General features: G+C 42.2%; 1 protein-coding gene across 3 annotated transcripts in view; it reads left to right on the top strand.

Annotated features, from left to right (window-relative positions):
• The window catches only part of F13A1 (coagulation factor XIII A chain), a 97,964-nt gene that overhangs the window by 50,178 nt on the left and 31,166 nt on the right, over positions 1–16,620 (top strand). For all 3 annotated transcript variants that reach the window (XM_065753412.1, XM_065753413.1, XM_065753414.1), the window contains 2 exons: positions 8,207–8,458; positions 14,749–14,867. In XM_065753412.1, the coding sequence (XP_065609484.1) occupies positions 8,207–8,458; positions 14,749–14,867 (371 nt within the window). The remainder of the gene's footprint in view (positions 1–8,206; positions 8,459–14,748; positions 14,868–16,620) is intronic.

Here is a 16,620-nt window from a genome sequence, read left to right as displayed (position 1 = left end):
ATTTTGCAACGAACTCAGTTCTGAGAGATGATTTTGGTGTTAGACTTGTGTGTGTGATTGTCTTGTCTTGCCCTCCCTGTTCACCATTACTGTCCTTTCTGTGAAATGGGAATGCTAACACTGAAGACTCACATGTGGTGTCTGGGAAACAGCTGAAGGAAAAGAGTTATATATTCAGATTAGTACACAGTACTGTTGTGCTCTTCTCATTTCAAGCATCTGCTTCTGTGAGCACCGCTGCCCTCTTGCTGGAAGGAATATAGTTCACAGAAGTTCAGCTGGGAGACAAGAAGTTCAGGTTCCACTTCTAGGAATCAGTTAACACTGGATGCTCCACAGTGTTTCATTCTATGCTCATTTGGTGAAAAGAAAGTGCATATGTTCTCAGAGGCTGGTAACAGAAAGTGAAACTAAGACAGTCCACAAAGGAAGAGACAATATAGGGAGCTGCTATCACATCACCCAGTGATAATCTGCTTGACTCTTGCTACGTCTCTTTTTTTGTCAAGTTCAATGTTTGGTGCCCTGAGGGAGAGAAGGAGATTTCTCCTATTTAGGAATGGGTACCAAATGCTGAAGTGCTGTGCTTGCAGACCTTTGTCACAGAGAGATGTGGCCCATTCACACCCAGTATTTTTTTGTTTGTCTGCCTGAGAAGTGGACATTCATCTCCTGTAATGCAAGGTGCCTGGAAACCCAGTCCAGAAACGTTACCTAGGTTGCCTCACCAGCGGAAGAAGGAAGCAGGCACCTCCAGGTGGCAGTTTAGCCCTGCTGTCTTAAAATGGGACAAATTCTTTGCTAGATTTTTTTGTCTTCCACTGTTGACTCCACTCCATAGACTAGGCTTTGACCTTAAGATGACTGGAGATGGAAGAGATGAATGTGACCCGTCAGTATTGTCAAGAAGGAGCTACACCTAAGGGATGGCTCAGACATCAGCCATACAGCAGATGCAACCTGATCTCAGAGAATCTTTTTGAACAGACACCACAGTGATGCCTGCTGGGAAAGTACTGAGTAGGAGAGTTGATAGATATGATGAAATATTGGCAGGTCGCTGCAAAATGACCTTTCCAAGGAGCTCTCTGCTTGCCCAAGCAATGGATTTCAAACAGTACAGCAGAACCATTAGGGTGCCAGGGTTGGAGGGACTCCTGGAGGCTTCATGTGTAAGACCTTGCTGGAAGCAAGTCCAACCTGCTCGTGCTGTCAGAATTTTGCCCTGGGAGCAAGTTTTAGGAGTTTCCAGGGTGGGAAGATTGCCCTGAGCAATTAGGCTGTCCATGACATGTAAGGTCTTTGAGGTGTTTCAAGCTGCCATTAGGTACAAAGAAAGTCTTGGGAGGGATAGCTAGGCTTGTCTCCCAGAGAATCTGGCTGAGAAAGCTCAAAATCTCTCTTTGTGGGGTTGTGCCTGCAGTGAGGGCTGTTTATACAAAACTGTTTAGAAATGATTAGTCCCTAGCATTGGAAATTTCCCAGCATTGATGTGAATCCATCACAGAATTTTTATCCAGTGAAGATTAATTTTGCTCCGTTACCATCCCATGACAATGAAAATGTCTGGAGCTTTTGTGTATGCAGAGTTCTTCTATTTCCTTTACTCCCTGAAATTTAATTTTACATATCTTGTTTGTTGGTATTTTTCTTCTTCTGAATCATTAAAAAGATGGTTAGTGAAGCACATAAAGACTACTTAATCCTTCTAATAGTTAGTGAATCAAGGATACCTGGGATAAGTACTTCTTACATCATGTGAAATTCAGTATCAGACACTCAAAGAGCAATCTTCAGTATCATTTATTTTTTTATTCCACAGTTTTGAGACTATTCACACACAGTCTACAGTCCAGGGGATAAATTAAACATACACACACACACGTAAGCATAGAATTATTTTACTTCAATCTCTTGAAGGTCATTTTGAAATCCTTCTGGGATAGTTCCTTGTGACTAAAATCCTTTTTGCCTTAACAGACTGTTTTCCATAGAGTAATCATCAGTGAAAATCTCTGGAGTGCTAACGTGAATTATTATAATCAATTTTTCACATAGTGCTTCATTAAATTAGAACTGTACATGTCTGCCAAAGTATGGGAAAAGAAAATTGAATGTACCAAAAATCTGCATGGAAAAATATCCACGTATAAAGAGTAGTGGATATTTTTCCTGTTCTCGTGCTGAACTTCAGCCCTTCTTCAGTACCTGTGGTTTGGGAGCTCCTCCCTCACCACATTTATTTCCTTTCTTTCAGCCCACTCCCTGGGTTTAAGGAGAAAGGTGAACATCACTTCTTGGGAAAAACTCATTTTATTGGTGTGGGTTTGAGATAAAAGAGTAATTTGATTTGAACAGCTTCAGTTTATTTGTGCCCTCAAGGAATCTGGAGTAGCCAATGAATCCTTCACCCATCTGGATCCCCTCTGATTACCACCCTCATGGTCATGGGGGTATAGTTTGTGCTGCTGATGGCTTTCCAGTGTCTGAGCTGTCACACCTAGAGCAGCCAGCATGGCAAGACTGCTCCAAAGTTGCTACAGTCACTGATGCACTGGCAATGATTTCTTTCAAAAGCAGACATGATTAGATAGGCTTATACAGCCTTCAATCTTGCTTTTAATAGTAGTTTCCTATACATGGCTGTAAATTCTAGAGTGGTTGATAAGTTTACATGGTACATCCTTACTCTAATGATATATTTCCCCACACCCTCATAAATTGTTGTCTACTTGTATCTTACTTTAATAGTTTCATAAATCCATATATACTGGTCTAGTTCTAAAAATTATTATGAACCTTTTATTCATTGGTATGCTTCTGAAGTGATCATAAATTCCTGTCCTCTAGGCTACTATCACCTTTCCACATGTGTGAATGTGTGGGTACCCACTGACTTGCCCTTCTGTACCCCTCAGGCTATAAGTCATCAGCTTCTGGCCTGAGATGAGAGTAAAGATGTATTGTTCCCTTTTCTACAGTCTTCCCAGGCCCAGTCCAGAGGAATAATTATATATAAACAATGAAAGCAGCTAAGAACAAAAAGATGTTAGACCTGATCCCATATGGTTTATTTAGTTGACATTAAATTCCAGCCTATAGTCAGAAGGGCATTTGAGTATGACTGAATAGCCAGGGGTCCATGCAGATTGCTTCAGAATAGTGCTCCATCCCCCTGCTTATTGAAAGGCTACAAAGAAATGAACAGTTACAGAAACCTGTGATGGTCCGAACATGGAGACCAAGCCCACGTTATCTTCCATTTTCTCTGGAAGGTTCCACTTGGAGGAAGAAAGGATGATTTATTAGCAGTAGAACACATTTCCTAGAAATGAATTCCAGAGAGAGAAAAGACATATTTGCCAACTCTAACAAAGAAAAACAAAACTCTCCACTTGCTGAATGAAGGCACTGGGGTATTTCTTTCCCCCTTCTGAATTCCTGTCCATACTCTAGAGGAGCAAAGAGAAGGGAGATCCTCAAGATGCTCCTTGAATACTCTCTTCCCAAAGGATCTTTATTCTGCTCTTCCTTTACATTGCTATAGCAGCATCGTGGCATTTAAAATTAGCTGTATTATTTAATGCTTTTAATAGCAAAGGCGCATGACTCAGATGTATGTTTTACAACTGTAAAGTACTCATAATATTCACTCCTGGGACAGAGTGGTCAGATGTTAAGGATTTCTAACTGGAGTTACAAGCAAAAATTATTTGAAGATATTTGGGTTTCCTACATTCTAAGTTTGTCATGCAGCACTTCTGAAGGCAATGGGACTAAAGACACTGGATTTTTAGAAAAAAAAAAAGTATCTCCTTGCTTGTTTTGATGGGGATTTTATAACAGCTTCTCTTTCTTTTTTCTCTTTCCTTTGTTCTTCTCATTCTATTTCTTTACGTTTTCCTTCCCACCCTTTGCCTTCTTTCGCTCCTCACACTCTCACACACACACACTTGACATCTTTTTCTTCTCCTCCTTCATTCCTTCTTATTCTTCTTTGCAGTGCCTCTGAGCTCCAATTTGTTTATTGTCCTGTCGCAATTAGTATTCTTCCAGGGCTGGCACTGAAATAGATTCTTTACTCTTTGGAAGAGTGCATGTAGATAAAGCAAATGAGCTTATCAGGGAAACTGCTAACTTTACTGTGTATAATGTATTTCCCAAGGGGCAACAGATTCTTCAACTCCTCTAAAAAAAAAAATTAAAAATAAATGAAAAAAACCCATCTTCTAATGAGGGTTCCTAAAAAAGCTATTGAGAAAACTCACCTCCCTGTCTTTTGAGATACCTTACTTCTATGAGGAAAGAGAAGTCTACTGAAGTTAACTATATATCTCAGCCCTGTGCTACCAACTTTTCCCTCCTTGCTGCCTATGGGGGGAGGGCCTGTCTAAAAGCACTCATTGGTCCCTCCACATTGTGCTAACATCACAGCACTAGCTCAGCAATGGCCATCTAGGAGCTATTTCATGCACACACATGTACAGCAATGCACGTGGCCACTGGGGATCAAGGGAAGTGCTAAACTCCGACGGGAGCTTCCAGGTGGCTGGGAAGGGAAGAGGAGCCCTCCCATAAGTGACTACGAAGAAAGAGCAGCAGGGGGACTTGGCAGACTTGGGTAACTGGAGGAGGAGCACTCGTGTTTTGCTGACTGAACTTGCTGTACCTCTCTCTAGCTCTCCCTCTGTTGCTGTAAATCCCTCACTGATGCAGCAGCGTTAACCAGAATTAAACACAGCTGATGGGCCCAGGAGCTGACATGCTAAGGAGCCGAGGCATATGTTAAGAATAACTCATTTTGAGTGCATCTATGTGTAACCACAGTCCTGTGTTTTAAATAGCTCTTTCTTCTACTGCTGCGTAAATAGATTTTGGCAAGTTTTAACAAACACTGTGCTCTTCTTTCTGCACCTATAGAGAGAGTGAGGGAGTGGGAAGGCTATTGCATACATGCCTATATTCACACAAGCTTCAGTCATGGTGCATTCACTCACATGCTTATTTACTTTTAAAGCCATGTGATGCAGCACTGATGAGGAGAGAGCATTGCTTCTTTAATAGCAATAGCAGCTATGCTGCTCCACTTCCCATGGGTTTCCAGGTATAGAGCAGAGCAGAGCTGCAACTGAAGTGAGTAGGAGCCTTAGGAACTCAGCTGAGGTAGCTACAGAAACCAAGGTGAAATAAGAAAGGAGGGAAAGGAAGTACCAAAGGCCTGTGCAACGTGCTACAAGAAAAATCAGCATGTTTGTATAATTAAACATTCTGTAAAAGGGGGATCTCTGAAAACAAAACAGACTTTTTGCAGTGTTGTAGCTCAGTGCCTAGCCCTGCATTGAAGCACTGAGAGCTGGAGGCTCCTGAAGGAGAGACTGAAAATTCTCTCCTGCCGTGCCCTGCCTTGAAGGCAGGATGTCATCAGCTGCCTTTTAGTACTAGAAATCTTCTGGGATGTAACAAGAGCCTATGAAAAAGAGACTCTATCTATGCCTGATCGTATCAGTGCAGCAGCCTCCAGGCTTTCTGAATTCTCATCTGTCTACTGTTAGAGAGAGGGGATGGGGATATCCCAATAGCATGTCACGCAGCAATTTGTCTTTCAGAGATAAATTTGCTGTGAAATGTCCTCATGTGAGGGCCAGAGCCTCCTACACCCAAAGCACATGTGAGGGATTGAAGCAGCCGCAGAGAACTGGCTGCAGAGCATGGCCCAGGCTGCCAGCTCCCAGAGCAAATCAGAGCATGAGGGATGCTGAGCCAGCTGATGCTGCTGGCAGAAACGCCCTCCTGTCAGCGTAAAAGGAATTTATCCTCACTGTGTGACTCCTGGTACTGATACGCACCCAAACACACCCTCCTGCCTCTCTGCGTGTTAAGTTAGCATGAGAGATCCTGCAGAGATGCTTTGCCAGGAGTTCACAGGCTTTTGGTAATGAGTTTTTAGATAACATTGAATCTTCTTCCTTAGAGACTCTCACCTGGAATGTGCAATCACCGTTACACATAATCCCTTCCAAGAAAGGGCTGACAACTCAGAGATCCCAACTACGAGCCAAAACTGGCCATTCTTTTCCACTGCAGCCAGAAATGTGTGCTCAAGATGCAGATAGATTCAAGCGGCCAACCCATCTTGAGAAGACATCCCTACAGTGTTGATAAACAAAGTATTGAATCTGTGTAGGGATGCTTTTGCCAGGAACCTTAGCATGTGATGCCAAAGATACTCAGCTTCATAGTGCTCTAGTATCAAGGCAACAGATGTGTGTCTATGAGACTAGTGTGGTTGGTGCTGTCAGGTGTCTGGATGTGTGATTACAAAACAGCTCTACAAGCTCCCGTCAGAAGCAACAATTCCCGTTCTTCCATTTGCATTTTGGTATTCATTTCAGAAAATGTGGGAAGTTGTCCTCTCTTCAAAGAAAATGTTGGAAATTCCTCACTGTGCTTTCGAGAGCCCTGACCATCTTCCCTGCATTCCTTCTGGATTCAAGAATTACGCCAACTGTTAACGAGCAGCCAAACCCTCCCTGCCAGATCATGTTTGCTTGTATATTCTGTTTATAATGCCTGCAAATTATCCTGACATCTAGGATATTCCTTTGCTGGCATTCCTCATTCCTCCTAGGTCTGTAGGGATGCAGGCAATATCCCATGCAGGACAGTACAGTGGTCTCTTTCTTACTGCATGGACGCAGCTGTGGGGGCATGTATGGATGCTGGGCTGAAAGGATGTTGCTTACTTCTCAGCAGCATCTTTCCCTCCCTTCTCTCTTTTTGGAAGAGATGAGGAAGATATTTAAATAAAAGTAGCACTTGTTAATGGTTTTAGAGGCTGTCAGTTCAATTACTTGGTTTGCTCTGCAGCTTTGTTTGCATGGTCTGCTTAAAAAACCCACAACTATTCCAAAACTAGAAACAAAACATCTACTGTAGAGGCAAGCTGGGTCATACGCAGTTCTGCTACAAAGAACAAGAATGTGTTCAGCTCTCAGATCACAATTGTTAGCAGACGAAAGGCTCTCATCTGATAACTCTATAGGCTCTTCTCTGTAGACTGTCTTTCCTTTGAAGACTTATTTTTGAAGTGTCCATTGCTTTATCTTCTGCTGTTTTCTATTGATTTTACTCTCTTATTCTAGTCCTTCTTTCTTCTACAGACCTCTTCTTTAAGTTGTATCCCTCATGGATCTGAGAGGGTTTCACAGGTTAGAGCATCCCCGGCCTTTAGGGAAACTGGGCTATTTATGTGTACTGAAAATCTGCAAGGTGGAAAATTTTTGTGTACTGAATAATCTGTTGGATGAAGCTCAGTATTCTCAGATATCTTAGAAAGACAGGGGTCATGGCAGCTCACAAGCTTCAGATTCTGATTTAGCGTTGCCCTTTCCCAAAATGTGGCAGTGTTCACATCTGGGTTTATCTCTACATCACCTGTATAAAAATAAACAAACAGGCAAATTAGTGCCCTTGTGCGTTACATTTTTAAGCTTTTAAATAGTAGGAATGAAAAATAGTCTGTCTCTCCTTCTGTGCTTTTCCTTACTGGATCACTGAATGAGAGTAAAACTTTAAGCCTAAAATCTGAAATGAAAAATAGACTTGAGAATGACATAAGGAACTCAGCCTTTGCATAAGCATCTTTTTTATCTACACCACTGATTGGATTCTAGTTATAATTTGGCTCTACCTCTGTCTCAAAGGGTGTAATCCTTCTATCTGTCTTGAATTCTGGCTGTGTTCGTGTTTACATGCAGTTTATCTGTCTAGATGCTTTTTATATTTGACAGACTAAAACAAGTTTCTCTGGGTCACGATTTGTCTTACTGTAAGGCAAAATATGAGCAGTACTTTGAAGGTATGTCATACTTTGGGCCGACTGCTTGCAGAGAACACTTAGCTAACCAGCCAAGGTATGCCCATCCATACTCTGGGTATCCAGAGTTGGTTCCCACACCATCTGCAAGGTTCTTGGGGGAAAACAGAGCATTGAGTATCCACTGCATCAGTTGCCTGCTGGGAGCTGGTGTATGCTCTTGTGTGGCAGCAGCAACCAGGTACTATGGGAAGCTCTAGGGAAGTCAGGTGGTTCCTGCCCACTAACATTTGCATGTCTGTTGGCAATAGACAAAGGGAAAGAAGACTGGTGGGAAATGAAGAGATGCTGAAGCAACATTAACCTGGAGTTATTCCCTTTTCTCCCCAGGTCGCTACCCACAACAAAACAAAGGCACCTACATCCCGATCCTCATAGGTGACGTGCTCAAACCTGGAGAGTGGGGAGCCAAGATTACCCACAAGGAGAACAACTCCATTCGCCTGTCCATCATGTCCTCTGCTACCTGCATTGTTGGGAAATTTCGCCTTTATGTTGCTATTGGGACTCCCTTTGGCATTATCAGGACACACAGGAACTCAGCCACTGACACTTACATATTGTTCAACCCCTGGTGCCAATGTAAGTAGTCAAAGTGTCAAAGACTCAGTTTCTCCACTAGGCTCATTGGTTTGTAAGAGGGGGTAGTCCAGGAAAGTTGCCACATTTTAGGATGAAACATCTGCATCCTAAAGGCCTGCTGAAACTCAATGGGAGCTGCTGTTCCTGCACGGGTTGGATGCACTCAGACTGCTGCAACGTGATTGGTGGCACCTTGCTGTTACACAAGATTTGACCTTATAACTTCCCCTTAGCAGTGACTAATTACCAGCAACCTTGTTCTCTTTGAGGAACAGAACATTTTGCAAATTAGCCTTTTTTGTAATCCAGTCTGTTAAAGAACTTTTGTTTTTTAAATCTTCCTGGATCCAGGTAAAATCAGTCCTTCTGCTGACAGAATTGCTCTTTTATCCAATGAATTCAAAGTGTGGTTTCAAGGAGAAGGCAAGGAGGACTGGTAAGGTTAGGTTCACCAACCTTCTGACAGGGTGTAGCACCATGTCTCAGCTTCTGATGCTTGTATGGCTCTATCTCTGACACACATACTACTATATATTTAGGTCACCAGCTAACAGCATATCCTCCTGCCATCCTTCCATCATCCTTCAATTTTTAGCAGAGTATTTTCATCAAATAATCCCATACTAAGTAAGGGCTGGCTTACCTAAAAGTAAGTTTAACATTATTAATAGAGCCCATTATTCAGCCACACTACTGTCAGTACATAGAGTGATTTGTGCTGAGTTCATTACTTGCCCCTGGTCCAAGGGAATATAAGCAATGATTAGCTTATGCATTATTTAGGAAGATATATGTTAATGCTGAGTAAAGTGGAGTTAGTTAAGCAGGAACAGGAGGGAGGGGCACGGCTCGAGGCCTCATGATACCATGAGGGAGTTCTGAAAGCAGCATAAAGGTGTGTACCTTAGAGACCCGTGGTCAGTTTATTCTGGGAATAAGGAGAGTGAGTAACAGAAAGAGAGGGATCATTGTCAAAATTAAATGATCTAATGTGACACCGTGGTGAGCAGACAAAGCTGCTCAGTGTTTTTAAAGGTATCATCAACATGTACCAGTTCCAGCTCAGGAGGTGTGAATCTCCACCCCAGGGCAGAGAATCCTTTGGGTGGAGTCCTGGTTTCTCAACAGCGAGCTTGTTAGGCCAGCATAATGACTATGCCATGGCTCGGCATCTCTTTAGAAAGGGAAAAGCAGCAGAGAAAAATCTCAAGTCACCTGACTAGCATACAGCCAGCTAGGGCTGTGGGCAGTCATAAAATGTAGAAAAAATGTGGTGTGGGGAGATTGGCTGCTGCACCGTGTGTGATGGAGACCACAGAGGCTGATCTGAGGCATGAGGTAGGTGGTAAGAAGAGAAAAATCAATTCCTCATTCACATCTACTTTTACCTCTCTGTGCGCGTGGTACACGGGTGCTTTGCACTCCCTTTCTGATCTGAACGGGCCAAAAGCAAAAGAGAGGCTCAGAGCAACAAGAGTCTGCTGTGGGAGTCACACCCAGAACATCATGTCTTTGTCCCCAGCTTATGTGTCTGGGTGTGCCACAATGGCTTCAAGACCTGGCTCTTGCTAACTATTGTAGCTTTCGTTTTTTGTGTGCTTCATTTGGATGTGGATTTGCTTGCTTTCCCTCCTAAGCAGTTTGGACTAATTGGCTTCTGTGTCTGCCTTTTCCCCTTTGTGTTAGAAGAGCAAGAGCTGTGTTTCTCCACGCCTTATCCTCTGACTGGGAAAGTTTGTGCAGTGGAATGACAAAAGGGTATAAAAACTCAGGCAGTTAAACTGCACAGAAAACAATAGTTTGAAAATCTCCTGGACTTGTTTGCTGGGTTAATAGCTAAGAAGCAGAGTCTGAGTAAAAAGCCTCATTAAAAAGAGAGAAGGCTGATGCCAGGAATGAATGGGGATTGTTATTGCAGGGAGCAGAGTACAGGCTCCGTCAGTGTCTAGTGCAGCTCTCCAACTCATCATTTTAGAGAAACATCAGTGTGTCTGTATGAGCTTTTCTTTAAGACAGAGGCATTTATGCCCTTTCTTGTTCCTTCTTTTTTCACTGTAGTTCAGTTTTGACATATTTTCCCAGGCTGAGATGCATTTATTTCTGCTGTTTCAGAGCAAGTCTGTATGCTTTACCAGTTAAGCTACAGAGCAGCTTCTGTTCTTTGCTTCCAAAATCAACAGATGCTTTTATATGGTTAAGGCTCATCTCCAAAAATACTTTACAGATGCAAATGTAAGGCCTGATCCTGCAAAATGATATGCATCTGCCCCAAACATCTTGAAATTCAGCAAGGAAGTGGACTGACATTTCAGATACTCAGGTGAAATTTGCATTAGTTAATAAGCAAAGTAAAACCTGCAAAGAGAGGCAGCATCCTTTCTTCAGCCAGCTGACATAGCTGGAAAAAATAGGCATGCTTTTGGGCACACAGAGCCCTCTTCACTTCTGTAACAGGAGATACAAATGGCAAGTCATTAAGAATAACTTCTTTGAGTATAACTTGACTCTTAGCAATATCAGACTACATGAAAGCGGAGAATGGCTTCTTTGATCTAGGTACTGTGAGCATCTCTTTCCAATGAGATGCTGAGCCAGCGACATTCTGCTTGGGAACACTCAGTACCTATCAAGAAAAAACTTTGCATGGTCTCTTGTGGCTCTCCTAGGTGGAGATGCATAGTGTATCTGTAAGTTGCAGACTCATGGGCTGAGGATTATGTTTCATTCACACAAGCTTTCTGCTAAGTGTTTTAGATTAGAGCAATTAAATATGTTGCAGTCTGAGTGATTCAGCTGACACTTCTACTTGTCCTTCAAACATCCTGTTACACTTTGAGGATGAGTAGCATGCGGTTGCCTTTGGACATCTCTAATATCACAGAATCATGGAATCATTAAGTTTTATATTGACCACGAACATCATCTAGTCTGAACATCATCTAGTCTAACAGTTCATCCATCACCATCATGACCACTGTATTATGTCTCTAAAATTTTAAAATGTGTTTGCCACTGTTCTCCTGGCAAGAGCTTTCCCAAGTTCCCATGCTGAAGGGAGGCCAGGTGTTGAAGGCAAACCACCTTCACCCATCTGCTGGGTACAGTCATCACTGTGTGCAGGAGAAGATGACATTCCCAGCTCCAGTGGTTGCTCTGCTGGGGCAGGGGTTTCCCAGGTGCACAGGTACTGGGGCGGGCCCTCTCATGGCCATTCACTTTCCCAAAAGGACAGAGCTTCTCTGCACTTCTTACCTCTTTTGTAAAAAGCTTATGTTTAGTGTGATTTCTCACCTGCACTACTGTCCTCACATGAAGTGCATTTTCACCTTATCCATCTTCAAACAAAGAAGCACAGAGGATTATTTGCTTCTTTGTAGCACTGCTAGTATCTTAGTAATTTCCCAGGATAAAAGAAGTAGAAAAACCTTAAACTGCTAGAGAAAAAGAACAAACAAACCTAGTGCTTTTTCTTGGAAATCTTATGTTTGTCAGTTGTGAAACTCCACTTGCACCAAATAATTAGGAGTTGTACTATGTAGAGCACGCTTAGCATCAAAACAGTCACAAATGCCTCGTATTTTCTTCTAAATAGTTCTCAAGGGTAGTGAGAGCTGTCAAAAATCAAAGGAGCTGGCTTTTATGTGGAACACAGAGGCCTGTTTTACTTTATCAAAAAAATAGAAATAATTTAAAATAATTGACAGAGAAGTTAATCAATTTTCATCTGATTTAGCAAAGATCACGCAGTCTTGAAATAATATAAGCATCTCAATTGATAACAACGAGATCAATATTGATATTTATAATCCCTGAAAGAAAACAACAGCTGTCAAGAAGGCATGTGCACACACTCTGCTGCATGCATAACTGTATGGAAGGTGAGAGTTGTACTCCTTGAAATGCATTGTCGGTACTGTTTGTACCCACATGCTTCAATAAAACCCAGAGCTCAGTGGGTCAATACATGTAATTGTTCCATAAGCAAATCAAGCAGATACATCCTAATGAAACAGAGCCTTGCATGATTTGCACCATCTGCAACGTTTTTGATGGAATGATGTGCAGAACTTGCTTAGATCTGTGAGCTGGACCTCAAGAAAGTAATGTAATACAGTGCTTCTGAAGTATGCGTGTCACTGCTGGCATAAATGCCTGTGGTCTTTGGATCCATTGTCAAGTCTTAACACTCTTTCTGTCACATGGTAGCCTCTCCATGTAAACTTATGGTCTTCTGCTTTGTGCCTGGGCACATGTTGACTTGGCTGTAGGTAGGTAGTGCCAGGCTTATGAACAGCCCTTGTTGCAACCCAGCCCTTAGAAGCCAGGTGTGTAGCACCATGCCTCTACACAAAGAGCCTCAGACCTGCCTCAGGGAAAACCAGACAAAACCTGCTGCTTTTCTGTCTGCTCTGATTCTGATGTAGCCTGCCAAGCCTGTACAGCAACCCTGTCAAAATCACAATGGAAGGCACTGATCTCCTCAAACACAAAAAACAAACAAAACTTCTTACATCCGATACCTGCTTCCATATCATTCCTTGGACACCAATGCAAAGGTTGTGATGTTACATATCTATGCATAATCTGTTCTGTATATATAGACAGATGGATATAAATACGCCCGTGTGAAAATTAAAATTCCAGCAGGGACAGGTGTATAGACTGGAGAAACTCTTCACCTACGTGAAATCAGTGTGTTTTCCCATTGATTTTTCAGAAGGTCCAGGTTTTAGCTGTTTTCAGCTGAACTGCAGTTTTATGGGCAAATGGAGAAGCTCCTGAAGATGAGTTTTAGAAGGAAGTATAAAATCTGATTTGAAATTCAACAAAATACAACAAATCAATAGGCTTTTAAAGTGAAATAATCCCATAGTAATTTGTAGTAGGATGCAGAAGAAATCCCCTATGGCAGTGCTAAGTAGCAGTTTTGCACTTGCCCATATCACACATTCACAGGTTACTGCTTTCTATTTATTTGCTATCTGGTGCCACGTTACTGATTTCCTCAAATTAGTTAATTCCTAAACCATTAAATGTTAAGTGATACTTCTTAGTCACAAAATATCATTCTTGGCATTGGAAATAAATCCATCACATTTTCCCATCACTGTTTCCCATCCATTTAATGTCTACCCATGAACATCTGAATAGTTTCATGTAGTTCAGGGTTATTTATATATGTTAACATGGGTTATTTAAGTATGTGAATCCCCTTTGCAAGATGAACATCCACTTATTTTCTTTTGACTGATAGTAGGCCAATATAAGATGTATGTTTAATATATGTTTTGATAAAGCTATCTTCCCAATACTTCTAGTTTTCATTTGGACACTGAGAGACCTGGGAAAGGTCAGCCTGGAGAAGACTAAGAAAGGATTTTATCAATGCTTATTAATATCTAAAGGTTGGATGTCAAGTGGATGGAGCCAGGCTCTTTTCAGTGATGCCCACCAGCAGGACAAGAGGCAATGTGTACAAACTGGAGCACATGAAGTTCTTAGGAGCATGAGAAAGAACTTCTTTACTTTCAGAGTGACAGAGCACTGGAACAGGCTGCCCAGAGAGGCTGTGGAGTCCCAGTTTCTGATGATATTCAAAACTACATGGATACTTACCCATGCAACCTACTGCAGGGAACTGCTTTAGCAGGGGGATTGAACTTAATGATCTTCAGAAGTCACTTCCAACCCTTAGGATTCTGTGATTCTGTATAATTTTGTTATTTCTTCCCATATTGGCTGGTCAGTCAGGTTACATGGGGGAGGAACACTGCAGTCAATAACTTCTGTATGGAGAAAGCAATCAAACTCTTCTGTTAATACACTGTAAAAGCTGTATTCCAATTTTTGTAATACACTACAGATTTTCCTTTAGACCTTTTGACTTGAACTGTTTTCCGTTAACATTAATAGGTTAGAAATTGTTCTTTGATCTGTTTGTACAGATGCAGAATTGCGTCACGGTGCTCCAACTTTTAAATTAGGGGTACACAGTAATCATAAAACTCCTGACAGATGTGACATTTTAATCATAGTTTTAAGATCTTGAGAGAACAGGCAGGATTCGTCAGCATTTTTGCATCTTGCATGCTTTTAAGTTGTATATCATATTTCTAACCAGGGTCACTATCTCCCTATGTTTGTATTCTGTTGAATCAAATGATGCTTTGTTTGATGGGTGAAGGGCACTTCTTATCAAACATAGCTGTACTTTTTGCTAATTATTTTTATCTGCCCAATATAAAATCTAAGTGGCTATGCTGATGTTTGTTTTGGATAAATTGATACAGTGGATGCCGTATACCTGGATGACGAGAAGGAAAGAGAAGAATATGTCCTGAATGATGTTGGTATTGTTTTCCATGGAGACATCAATGAAGTGAAATTAAGAAGCTGGAGTTACGGTCAGGTGAGCTATTTGGACCTTCTCTGACTGCTCCCAGTAGGACAGCAAATGAATTTAATCGACAGCAGTCTGTGGTTGAGACTGTGGGCTCTGGAGTGCATTGTTGGTCTCTCCTTCAGAAACACATGGGGGTACAGTTTTTAAAATTGTATGAAGTGGGTATATGTCTATCCAGAAAAGCAACATTGTAATAGCTAGTATTTAAAGATCTTGTTTTAGAGGCACATTTCAGATACTAAGAGGCTTCCTGTTGAAAGCTATAATCGTTAGCTGAGGTTTTCACTGTGCAGCAGCATTTCTGCTGCTGTTACTACTGCTTCAGGATCAGACTGATTTAGTGAGAGACAAGAAGTTTATTTAGGAAGAAATTGTATTCCTTTTTAGCTCTTTCTTTCAGTTCTAGCAACTTGGTGAAAGTAATACTTTTCTTCAGGAGTCAGCTTTTCTTGGGGTTCCTATTAGAAACTGAGGTTTGCTCCCAGAGTTTTAAATTTCCTTGCCACAGTGACAAAGGGGGCAACCTCTTCCTTTGCTGTCTGGACTTGACAGCTTCAGCCTCTGAAGATGTGGGAAGCACAGTCCTGGCTGGCTGGCATACAGCAGAGATGTGCCTTCGATGTTATCAATTCCGTACTGTTTAACGGTTTTATCTCTGTCTATTTGTAATCAGTAGGCAGCCTGAAAGTCTTTGTGGGATGAAAGAGTTAAGTTGTTGTGAGAACAAGCAAAAAAGCATTCAAGAGCAACATCAAAATTAGCAAAGCTAACTCTGACTGTCCTCAGGGGTATTTCAATGGACAGTTTTGGGACTTGGCTCACCTTACCCCCTGTTTTTTTACAACAGCACCATTAAGAAAGTATTGAAGTACTTCCTTCATGGCTCAGCAATGGATCCATTCAGCACTCACTGCGCCTTCCCAGCACAGCCTTGCAGAAGGGACCCTCTTGCTTACCTTTCTCTCCCTCAGCTGAAGACTACCTCGAAGTTTAAGCCGAATGGATTGCCACTGTGCCTGCGCTACGGAGCTCTTTGAACTCACATTGCTCTTGCTTCCTTATTTAAGGGTGCAACTCCATCTCTTTTCCCACAGCAGTGCTGCCTCAGGGAGCTCCTGCCTTAGCGCCTTTCCACTAGTTGCCTCGGTGCGGTTGTTTGTGGGATTTGAAACCTTGTTTGTCTAAGCTAAAAATAATCTTTAAATAAGGTGAGGGGAAGGCAATTCCATAAACTGAGGGTTCGTCTGAGAGACAGGCAGAACCAGATCCCGAGGCCAAAGCTGGGTGTGAATTTAAGTTGACCAAAAATGCCCCCTCCTGGCCCTTCCTTCCCCCTGCAAGTGTTTATACAGCCGTGCAATGAATCAGACCAGAGAGCTGACACGCTTGAACAAGCAGCTGTTTTTTCCTTTTTCCTCTCCCTCTCTCTCTCTCTCTTCCTCTCCTCTCCTTTTCCCCTTCCCCTCCCCTTCCCTTTTTTCCCCTTTCTTCCCCTTTCCCCCTCTCCTTTTTTTTCCTTTGGGTTGTTATTCAGTCATGCTCTGCTCCTAGATTTGGGATTCACTCTGTGACAGATATAGGGGAGGGAGAGAGGGGAACGAGTGGCTGGAGATGGAAGGTGTAGCTTCAACCAGCTGCTGGATTTATATCCTAAGTAGCTGAGTTTATGACCTATAGTGGTTTGGCCTGAGGTGCTTATATTCTGCAAATCCAGTGACTTCCTGACACAGACACCAACCTCCCTTGAGAAACTGCATTA

Source organism: Cyrtonyx montezumae, unplaced genomic scaffold (genome assembly GCF_038088225.1).
Source record: "Cyrtonyx montezumae isolate F1298 unplaced genomic scaffold, pur_monq_1.0 scaffold_8, whole genome shotgun sequence".
In the NCBI taxonomy this organism is placed as follows: Eukaryota; Metazoa; Chordata; class Aves; order Galliformes; family Odontophoridae; genus Cyrtonyx; species Cyrtonyx montezumae.
Note: the sequence above shows the minus strand (reverse complement) of the source record. Positions and strands in the feature narration are given on the sequence as shown.